General features: G+C 39.0%; 1 protein-coding gene across 5 annotated transcripts in view; it reads left to right on the top strand.

The window, feature by feature from the left end:
- LOC149312857 (uncharacterized) overlaps positions 1 to 12,022 on the top strand; it is a 134,656-nt gene that overhangs the window by 115,381 nt on the left and 7,253 nt on the right. For 2 of the 5 annotated variants that reach the window (XR_016281316.1, XM_089525556.1), the window contains one exon: positions 8,682 to 8,845. The exons of the other annotated variants lie outside the window; for them this stretch is intronic. Coding sequence is in view for 1 of the 2 variants with exons in the window: in XM_089525556.1 (XP_089381682.1) it covers positions 8,682 to 8,725 (44 nt within the window). In the remaining variant the exon portion in view is untranslated. Of the gene's footprint in view, positions 1 to 8,681; positions 8,846 to 12,022 lie in introns of those variants that run through there. 5 annotated transcript variants of the gene reach the window in all.

The raw sequence follows: 12,022 nt of genomic DNA, 5'->3' as shown, positions 1-12,022 counted from the left end.
GCCAAGACTGGCCTGGAATTCCTTGTGGATGTATATGCACATATGCAAAGAGAGAAAGGGAAGGTGGGAGAGCATGTTTCAATCACAGGAAACTCCATATCTATGCCTGCCTGCCTGCCTGTCTTTCTGATATCTATGATATCTTCATGTTTATCCATGGATGCAGTGGCTCAAGTAGTTAAGATGCTGACTCTTGCAAGATCAGCAGGTTGGCAGTTCGAGACCTGGGTGTTGCATGATGGGGTGAGCTCTCATCCCTAGTCCCAGCTTCTACCAACCTAGCAGTTCAACAGCATGCAAATGCAAGTAGATAAATAGGTACCACTCCAGTGCGAAGGTAAGCATGCTGGCTACATGATTACAGAGTAGTCTCTGACAACGCTGTCTCTTTGGCTTAGTAATGGAGATGAGCACTGTCCCCTATGGGCAGACACACACTCTCTCTCCCTCTCTGCATCCCTCCCTGTTCCAAACGTTGGGACTAATCTATCAGGAGATTTTTTCCCCGTTCTCATCTACATCAAATGGCCCAATTACTTTAATTACTTTACTTTACTTTAATTGTCAATTGTATCAAGAACTAACAAGATGTCAAGAAGAATAAGCAGATATCATAGACAGATAATTAATCAGCGGTTTCCAGCAGTTGATTGCTCTGGCTTCCATCTTGAACACTGCCCACAACTTTGATGGGTGTAGTGATAGCAAATCCACTCCTGCCCTACTACTCTCAGGGCCATGATCTGAAAGTGTTGTCTGTACTAGACATTGGGTGCTGTGGGGACATAAGTTTTTACTATAGGAAATAATTTTTTTAGGGAGGGCAAAACCAGTGCCTTCTCTGGATTCATCCTCCTGTTACAGTCTCCTGTCTCACACACCCAACAAAGGCAGACTTACTTTTGCAGCTGTAGGAGATAGAAGAAGGGGAAATAGCATTGTGCAGGTGTGTGTGCAGGAAGGAACAAGTTGGACATGTTAGTGGTGTATTTGCTAGTAGGCCACAGATAGGAATTTCTGTAAAAAGGGAATAAAGCACACAGAGACAGTATAACATTACTAAGATTTTTTCCACCAGGCTTTCTGTGGCTGCACATTTTTTCAGTTAGCAATTAAACTGAAGCCTATATGTCAAGTTTTTGTAATACCACGTCCCAAGGGTTCTAATGTTAGGAATCAGGCATACTATACTTTTTCTTCTGACCTTTGCAGTGCAAATATGCAAGGAGCTTAATTTCATCTGAATCACTATACAGGATCAATGGTCTACACAGTGGGTGGATATTGTGGAAAAATATCTTTTCCTGAGAGAAAAGTATTCAATTTTTCAGGGCAGCCGTTTCCCATTTTAAGTTGTTCTTCACAGGAGTTAATCCCCCCCCCCCTCCCCAGATATTAAACCATGTCTCTCAGATCAGTCCTCTAAGTGTTCCAATAGGATACGCGTATACAATTTGGAAGAGATATTCAAGAAACTAATTGGCCTGTAATTGGCAGGATCCTTTTAATCTCCCTTTTTGTGTATGGGGGCAATGATACTTAATCTTCATCCCTCAAGGACACATCCTGATTTGTTTATATGTGTAAACAACTTGGCCAAAATAGGAGCCCAGTAATCTGGTATTGCATTGAATAGTTCCATGGGGATCAAACCCTCCCCAGAAGCTTTATTAATCAATTGTTTGGCCATAATTTTTTTTAACCTGATCAGGAGTAACCTCTGGCCATTCTGGAAAGGCAGTAAATTGGGGAGGATGTGAGCGAAAATGTGAAATTAGTTTGCAGCTATATATATTTGCAAAATATTCCTCCCATACATTACTTGGATTACTTCTTCCAAAGAAAAATCTATCATTCTGGTCGCTCATGCAATAATATGCCAGAATTTTTGTGAATCTTTTCGTATAGCGGCCTGACTTAATTCTTTCCATTGAGATATGTAGTAATTGTGTCTTTTTTCATTAAGTAAAGTTTTATAATCACTCCTCAGCCATGCTATATATAATTGTGGTTCCATATCTCCCTTGGCAGCCTTTACTTTTCGGGCCCTCGGTTCTTTCACTAATGTTTTCTTGGTCTTACAACAGTCCTCATCAAACCAAGTATGAGACTTAAACCTGAATGTTTTAGAATTACAAGATGATGTAAGAATTGGTTTTAAATGGGACAAAAGAATTTCGTATTACCCAATAACATTATAAGGTTCATACAATACATCCTCTCTTAATTTAACAAAATCAGATGATTCCAAAGTGTTAGTAATTCTATCTTGGAGCTGTTCATTCCACCTTAGTCATTTACCACCAAGGATTAAGTAGTTAGAACCATCAACATTACCAGAAATGGTCAGAGGACCGGGTATTGACATAAGCAACTGTAAGGGATGATGATCACTCTCTGCTCGAGGGGTAATTATAAATGAGTCATGAAGTATTGGGATATGACTAGTAGCCATAAAGTAATCAACATTGCTGGCATGCCCATTGGGAGAAATAAACATATGATATCCTTTTTGGATCTTCAAGACCATGGGCATTATAAAGTTGGAGGTTGTATTTAATTACTAACTCACATAAGTATTTCCCGGAGGCATTAATGTCTTATCTAAAACTGCCCTATGGGAAAGTTCTGGTACATTTTCTATACATAATCCAAAAATTGTGTCATTGGGGGAAGCTATACCAATCCTGGCATTAAAATCACCTCCAATGATCACAGGAATGAATCAAATGTACAGAGAGGTATTTGGAGGTATTTCTTGAAATGCCTTTGTAGTCATGTTGTTGTTAATGAAAGCCCTAAGTCAATTAGTATCTAATAAAAAGAAAATCTCATGCCCTGGAAAGTTTAATATAGAAAATTTCAAGAAGTTTCTTTTTAAAAGATTAATCTGTTCTTTGACTTTTTTAAACACTAATTAAATATATGTGTATTAGGATTTATACCATATAATGTAATATAATATGTTATGTATTTCTCCAGGTAGAAACCTTGCTGTATTATAATGTGCTTCACACGTTTGCCTTGGTGAATGTTATTTGCCTTCAAGTCATTTCTGAAAACCTATCATGGGATTTTCTTCACAAGGTTTATTCAAAGGAGGTTTACCATTGTCTTCCTCTAAAGCTGAGAGAGTGTTGCATGCCTAAGGTTAATCTGCTGGTTTCCATAGCTGAGTGGGGAATTCACATCCTGGTCTCCCAGTCTCCTCATCCAGCACTCAGATCACTACACCATATGGACTCTGTTTGTTGTCATGATACACCAATAATAACATCCAAAACAATTGTCACCCAGCTTTTGAAATATATGCTAGTGGGGATCATAATGAAAAACATCTATAGCTGATTACTCTTTTTTATGTTAATGGTTTCCTCTTTATTTTCATAATTGTGGCTGCCACTTTGGTTATTCCCAACATTATAAAAAAAGCACTCATGAAAAGATACCCATAAGAACACATTAGAAAACAAAAATTATATCATGAATCAACCCAAAGTCTCTATCTGAACAAATGCTCCCAGTACTCATGTAATTCTATATATAACTGATAAGCTTCAAATCTAGTCAAATCAAACTATGTATGCCAGTCTCTCTCCTTTTTAAAGCCATTTTTCCAGAGACTTCTGTAAAGGATAGTTGGCTAATTCAATTCTTCCAGCATCAGTCAAATCCGTCCCACTGTTCTGAATATGTTTATCCACTTTTTCAATTCTTTCATTAGATTATTTTTTTATTTGCAGTAACAGTATAACACTTAAAATATGGTCCTTTTTCATGGAATGTGTTGAATGAGATGTGAGGCCAGTATGGGACCAATGTAAAGTCTGAAGGTTTCAGAGGCCAAGTGTTTGGACACCTAGAGGTGGTGTACTGGTATCCTTTACTTGATCCTCTCCAGGTTCTTTTTGGTGAACTACAAATGGTTGTCCATGAATTGCAAAAGGTCACTTACTGCAGCTTAGGGATTTATCAACCAACCCTCTTGTAACTTAGAATTTAGGAAATCAAATCTGAGAAAGCACGAACATGAAATTTCAGCATTTTATTGACAGGTGACTTTGTTCACATTGTTGCAGGCTCCTTGAATCCCATGAAGTTATCCTGGGTGTTATTATGAAAAGTTGTTTCATTTGTTGTTTCTTTGGCTAGGCAAAAGCTTATTTTATCACAATGACATTCAGAATCCGGTGCACAGGACAACATAAAAAGGGAAGAGTTTAGTAATGTCTTTTCTTCCCTCTTTTGTGGCCATGTGACTTACGACCTGGAAAGAACATAAACACTACAATTAGTTTTATACTATAAGCTTGTTGTAATTCTTACTGAGCTCAGTAGGTCAATACATGGCGGATTGAATGCCTTAATTACCTTTCTTTCTCCCATGGTATCATCTTCTCTTCCTCCTTCCATGCCCACCTGCTTTGCTGTGTTTCCCTCGCTGCCTGTGACGTTAGTGGGTCGGGCTCCAGTTTATTCTTCAGGCGAATCTTGCCATGTGAAGGTCTTTTCTGCTTTCAAGCTCTTAGCAGTGGGAGCATCACCTGTCTTATGGGAGCCTATGATTGCAGGTGGTGGGCCTTGTCTATTTACAAGGAGGCTGAAGTCTATGGCAAAGCATGGCCACAATAAATTATTCTGTGATGTCATATGATATGGGGGGGAGGGCTATATGGCAAGGAAGTTATCCCTACATTTATACTGAAAATACATTAAACTGCCTTCCCAGAAAATATGCAAGGCAACTGACAACAGTTAAAAATCAGTAAAATAAGAAAAGAGCAATAATACACAAAACAAAGAACAGCAATTAATTCCAAGCCAGAGTTAAAAATAAATTAAAATAGACCACTGGAAGTAAAAAAAAAAAAAGAAAAAAAAAAGCAACCACATGGGAATCCAATATCAAGAATGTCACAACTGTAACCTAAAAGCCTTTTCAAAAAGAAATGTCTTAACACCCTAATAGAAAGCCATCAGAAAGGGAGAAAGGTGAGTCTCTCAGTACAGAGAATTTCAGAAGCTAGGCATACCAGCAGAGAATACCAGTTTTCCATTCCCAAACAAACATGCTTCAAGCAATGGTAAAACACAGAACAGGAGTTCCATTAATTATCTTAACCCTCATCTACTAAGGACAGAGATAGGCTTTGTTAATCCACACAGAACTAGAACAGCTATGTATACATAGCTGGTGGTGTTTTTACCCACAATTTCCCCAAATTTTAATCATTTCAGGTCAGTAATCAGATGGCCAGGTGAAGTTTCTGGAATTTTCTTCAAAGGCCCCACACTAAATAAATTGCACTACACCAGATGTGAAGTGATCAAGATATATCATAATTAAGGGTGCAGTCATACAACCCATTAGTGGATCTCAGATGGGCTATAGGATGTAATGGAAGTTTCACTCTGCTGTCAGTGCAGCACTGACACCTGTGTAGGATCCCCTGGGAGTCCCTGGCATAGTTTTTTGTGGTTTTTCGGGCTATGTGGCCATGTTGTAGAAGAGTTTATTCCTGATGTTTTGCTGGAATCTGTGGCTGGCATCTTGACTAGAAAGTGGGGGGAGGGGGGGAGAGAAATACTTGGTTTTTTCCTTCAGCCCTAGTCAGATCTTGGGAGGACCTAGGAGGTAAAGATTCCTCTGACGTTGATGCATTACAATCACCACCATTGGCTCTCTCTCTCTCTCTCTCTAAGTACGTGTGTGATATACTTACTCTGTGAATATATACTTAAGGGGCATTTAACTGACAACATATCTCCTCATGTCCTGATGTTACTTTTAGAGTTCAAGAGGCAAACAGAAAACCCTCAATTTTTTCTAAATGATGGCTTTATGAAATAGGTAAAAAGAATTTGTTTTTCTCCCTTTGGAATGCATTTTGCCTGGTAGCTATTTTAAAGCTGGGCAACTGAAATGAAATAGAATCATAGAATCATAGGGGATTATCACACGGAGGCTTACTGTGGTTAAAACGCTGGCAAAATGCTCCAGAAGCGTGAGGGTGTGGTAGCCAGTCATGCTTCTGAAATGTCACTAAAGTATCCCCTCGCCTCTCCCATTAATAAAGCGTTCACAAAGCAGCCATTTGTTCATAACAGAAGTTCCCGTTATTGAAGAAATGGCTGCTCTGTGAATGCTCTGATGATGTGAGAGGAGAGGGGACTCTTTAGTGATGCTTCAGAAGCACGACCAGCTAACACACCTACACACCTCTGGAGCATTTTACTGGTAATTTAACCACAGTAAGCCTCCCTTGTGATAATCCCCCTAGAGTTAGAAGAGACCGCAAGGGCCATCCAGTCCAATCCCCTGTTTTGTTTAGAGAACATTATTTATCTCACAATTATGCCAAAACTGGCATTTTACATTTTTGCTGATACTGCTCCTATAGTTAGCAGACTTACAGGAGTCTTGGGGCTCGTTCCCACTTACATTTAAACTGGTTTGGGATTTGCCTTTGCTCCATATTTGTAAATTGATTCCAAAAGGCCCATCATTCCCACTATGAAAGCAGATCTTTTCATTATCCCCTTGTAATTGCTTCTCTTTTTTTGGCAATTACTAGTTTGTGCCACTTCAAAATGCATGTCAATCATCTGTGTGTCATCAGTGACATAAGCAGCGGCCCAGCTTGGGAACTATATATATGCATATATATTTAAGATAAATTGATAGAAGATTCAATTCATTGGTTTTGCAACTAGTTGCCTCACTGATTTCAAGTAGTTGCAAAACCAGTGCATCAAACCTTTATTGTATTTATTTTTTAAAAAACCACACAACCTTAGGTCACTCCACAAGCACAAAGGCAGTGCTGAGAGAGGTGGGTGATGATGGCTCTACCAAAAATTGAGGAGGGATGTGCACTAGCAATTCAATCCCTTCTCTGGAAGCTCCTGTGTCCCTCCCATCCCAATCAACACCACATTTAAAAGTGGATCAGATGGCTAAAGGTCCTGCTACTGTGCAGCTCATTTTTCAGTTTGAATCAATGATAATCCTCACAGGAAAGAGTTTGATGGTGTTGCTATCACTAATGCCCTGCAGTCTAAAGTATGTGTATGGGGTGGGATCATATTCCCCCAGGGTGTTATCTTGCTTAGACCATGGGCTGCTGCTTGTTGCCATCCTCTTTCATCAGTCTTAGTAGTGGGTCTGGCTGTCTATCCCTCCACCAAATGTGACACGTTATTTCTCAGACAGCTTACTTCTCAAGGAAGCCAGGCAAAGGGCTTCTTTAATAGCCAGCTAATCTTTCTGATACTGCTGAAGATTAGGGGTCCATTTATATATGGGAGGGGAGGCTGGGATTGGAAAACTTATCTAACTAGGAAGCTACTAATTAATGTATTGATTAAAACAGAATGAAGTGGAATGCTTATTTGTGATTATTTGTGTGTCAATATAACATTTAAAATTGATGTGAGTTTCCCCCCCTCCAATTGTGGCTCATATCACTTTAATGCAACTCTACTTGATGCTTATTCCTTTTGTTTTCTAGTAAGTTCCATTCCATTTTCATTTTTTCTTTAATGCCAATGTACAATGCAAGCTCACCATGGTTATCTAGTATTTCATTAAAGTAAGGTAGTTTGATTGTCAGACTATAGCCTGTCCCCTATATGCTCATTTGCTAAGCCATAGAGGTTGCCATACCAACTGTGTGAGCTCATAACTGCCCAACCCTTTAAATAGAGGTGCACCAAGTGGCATCATTTCAGAAACTCCAATACCATCGTAGAAGGAAGGCGCAATTGCAGTGGCTGCACCAAAAGACATGCTCCTCTTGATCCTCTGCTAGACTTAGCATAACCAAAGCCCCCAGGAAAATGGCACGATGTCCATGCAGGCCTCCATATCGCACTAGCCGAAAAAGAAGAAGGGGTTCTGGAGTTCAGAAGAGAGGAAGAAAGGGAAAAGGCAGGAGAGGTAAAGACTCCATCCTCATAGATTTTGAACAAATAATTAAGAATTATACTTTGGCCTAAAATCTACTGTTAGTTCCAACTAAAGTAGACACACTGAATCAGGGAAACTTGGTAAGTTAATACTGATATGTTTCTTTGATTTAGTGGGTCTATTCTAGTTGTGATTAGAAAAAACAAATTAGAATGTAAGAAAATAAACTGCACTCTTGATGTGACCAATGCCTCTCTGAATGTATAGGGGATTCCTTATTTCATTTACAAGTCACCTACTGTATATACTCATGCATAAGTCTAGAAATTTTAGTCAAAACATTGAACCCAAAAACCTAGGTCGACTTATCCATGGGTCAATGTAAATACTATACTTTAACTCTTATTAAAAAGGGAACCATCCCTTGGTGAAAGGCAAGAGTGCAATCTGTCCTGGAAACATTGGCCTCCCTCTACTCTCTATTCCATCCAGCCTTTAGTGTGAGCCCAAAGAGTTATGCCTGCAATAATTTTGTAGGTTCTTTGGCATTGTTTTCCTTTGCTTCATCATTTAGCTCCTTTGTTGCATGTCACTAAGTTTTACCCTTGACTTATCCAAGGGTCATATCAAAATCCATAATTTTGCTCCCAAAACTTGCCCTTGACTTATACATGAGGTTGACTTATAGTCGAGTATATACGGTAAATAGATTAAGAGTCTCATCATGGGTAAGAAAAAAAACTTATAAAATTTTCTGCTTTTGTTTCCACAGTATCCATAGCTCATACCGTGTACTACTACAGGAAGGTGAAATAGCCTCCGTCAGACTCCCTTTCCAATGTGCAGCAGCTTTGGAAATGTCAGATGGCAGCAATACGATTTTCTGTCATGTGAGTGAACAACTGTTCCAGAAAAGAAAGATGGACTGACGTTCCAAGATGCTGAAGGCCTCCAAAGAGGAGCAGTCTTTCAATAAACCTGCAGCTGCAATTTCTTTCCTGTCTACCTGTTTTCATTTTCTTTGAGGGGTGGTGGTGGTGGGACATAGCACTTCCTTGGTAATCTTTTAGGATGAAGTCATTGTGATTTTTCATAGAACCTACCAAACAAGTTTCCACACCAGTTTTTCATATATTACTTTAAAATCGTATTATCTCCATTGTTTTCAAGGCTAAACTTGGTGGCTTAGTTATTTTTTGTCCAGAAGCGGCAGTTCAGTGTGGACAAATAGATTTAACACTTGATATGAAAGGCAGGGGGTGTCTCTTGATTTCTGGACTTTCACATTTTATTTTTATTTTATTTTTATTTTTTTTACTTTTTTGAAATATGTGAGATTGGTTGCTCAACATTTCTTTGTGACATAACAGAAGTAGCACTCTAAATTTTATCAGTGAAGCATGCCACTGGTTTGCCTAGAACAAATGCTTCAGGTCTGTGATATCGCTAAGCCACTGTGACATAATGTGACATCAGTTTAGATTCTGACCCCTACCTAAGCTGAAATCAGAAGAAATGGTAGCAAAAAGAGGGGGAAATGGGAAGCTCACATTTTATTACTGCCCTTACCATTCATTCACATTGAATTATATGGCCACAATTCAGATCAAACTGAATTGAATGGAACATCAGTCTTAGACAGTGTTCTTGCCTCATTATATCTTGTTTTGTGTGAAAAACTAGAACTACACATTGTACACAAGCTGATGGGTGAATGACAGTTTTTTAAATGTATGTGTGGCTATGACTGATTAAATCCATAGGAGCTTCTAATGAGGGCTTGAATGGATCAGTTTAGAATAAAACCAAATATAACCTCAATCATTTAAAAAAAAAAATTGAACACACACTCAAGATGAAGCAACTTTACAAGAGTGCCAAAAGGACCCAAACAATAGTGTATTAAGCATATAAATTAGTTGTCAGCAGACCATATGGCTGAAAAGGTGTCCAAATGGAAAAGATGACTAAATGATGACTACTTGATAAAAGTTCAAATGCAAATAGAACAGTGAGGACTTTAGATCACTGAATGGCAGATGGTGAGTGTTTGTCTTCCCAACCTTGAAGTATTAGTGTCTTTGTCACTGTAAGGACGCACAGAGCCTAATTATCCTGTTTCTCTGTTAAACTCCACTGTGATTTAACAGCATGTGAACATCTATGAATATCAGAGATTTCGCAAAGATGAAATTAATATGAATCATAGCTCATATACTGATTTGGTTTATATTTTGATTTTCTTCCAATGCTGGGAACCAATATGGCTCACAATGTAATTAAAATACATATGACACCAAGGGCACAGTAAGCTATAATGTTAAAATACAATTAAATGAATTATAATATTTAAAAAAAAATCTGAATTTAAAACAATTTAAAAGCACCCCATTAAAGTCCCTTGCTAAAAGACCAGCTTCATTTTTTTAAAAGGATTGACCTGAGAGAGGATGGACAACAGGAAAGGAGCCATACTTCGTTTATGTTGGAAGGGAGTTCCATAACCTGAGAGCAATCATCAAGAAGGCCCTTTCGTGTATCCTCACTTTGGTGGTAAGGGGCAAGAGAATGGCCCAACTTTCCCCCCTAAACAGAGCATAGTTACATCACAAGTCTTAGGGAGGCAATGCCCATATTCTGCCACCAACTTCTAGCTAGGTTTTTTTCCTTTAAAAGAAAGCTGTGATTCCCAAAGTTCATCCATTTTTTGCCAAACCAATCTCAGTTTTATCTCTTGAGATATACATACTGTATCTGTATGGCATCTTCCTATTAATTATGTTGTATAGACCACTCTAGTTCCTTGTTTCACTCCCAAAATTCAGATTTACAATCTCCATTTATGCATGCTAGTTGTGGGATTGGATTTCTCTAAAGATGTAATTATTTCCTTTAATAGTGTACAAGATGCCGAATTGTTCACAGCTTGAGGGCCCATGAATGGACACCCAAAGGTCTAGTAATTTCAAATACTGCCATTCAGCGCTGACAGCTAAATGACATTTAATCAGAGATGCTGAAAAACTGTTGAAAATTTCTATCTAAATGTCTTAGTTGGTCTAGCATACAAATTCTGTTTCCTACTCAAGTCAAGACGACTCTCTAAATGTGTTTGTTCATACACTTCATCTGTCCTGATTTGGCAGGATCAGTCCCATTCAATTCTCTGTCATTCCAGATGAGCTGCACTTAAAATGTGCTGAAGCCTCTCCTACTTTGTCTGGTCTTCCCCTCTACACATTGGACAAACAGGACAGTCTCTATGCAAGAGGATAAAGAAACAAAAATCTGACATTAGAAATGGCAATTTCCCGAAACCAGTTCTACAACATTTCAACCTATCTGGACATACATTAAGGGGTTTACAGGTCTCAGTCCTTGAACAAGGAAATTGCAAAGGAAGACTAGAATGAGAAACTGATGAACTGAATTGTACTTACAAATTCTATGTTAGCATAGATATAAAGAAAGACAATGGCTTTAGGGTGCACTATATTTATTAATATAAGAGTCATCATTTCTGCACATACAACAAAAGGAATCTTCTCAGAAAGAGTTTTGAACCCAAAAACCTGACTTTTGATAGGCAGATGGCTTTCACATATCAACACTGAGTGACCACAGAAACGATCAGAAAGACATGTTATCACCATACCCATCCCTTTGAACCCTTTGACATGATACCAATGCGGGCATTTGATGTCTGGAGCCACGCCATGGAAGGCTGGCTCTTTTTACTGTCCTGGACATGCGCCCTGAGAGTCCTGCTATTTTTTGTCCACCTAATGTCTAGTCCTCCCAAGGGCTTAGAGGAAGGCAGGAGACAGAGGCAAGCGACGAAGGCAGGCAAGAACATGGTAGCGATATACATCTCACGGATAGCCATGGTCTCTGTGATGGCATTTGCAACTGTATCTGTTGCGGCTCTGTCTCTCATGAGGAACAATGGACAGGCCAGATCTCCATTACCAGCTGATGCCCAAACCTTGGGTAGATCACCACATCCTACTGGAGACCCGAAGATGGAAGAGGCACTTGATCTAGACATTGAACCGGTGACCCAAGGGCGGTGCAGAGACTCCACTTCAGTTGTAGTTGTCCAGCTGTCTCAAT

The sequence above is a fragment of the Sceloporus occidentalis genome, unplaced genomic scaffold (genome assembly GCF_023333645.1).
Source record: "Sceloporus occidentalis isolate IW3139 unplaced genomic scaffold, rSceOcc1.0.p SCAF_5, whole genome shotgun sequence".
Classification (NCBI taxonomy): Eukaryota; Metazoa; Chordata; class Lepidosauria; order Squamata; family Phrynosomatidae; genus Sceloporus; species Sceloporus occidentalis.
Note: the sequence above shows the minus strand (reverse complement) of the source record. Positions and strands in the feature narration are given on the sequence as shown.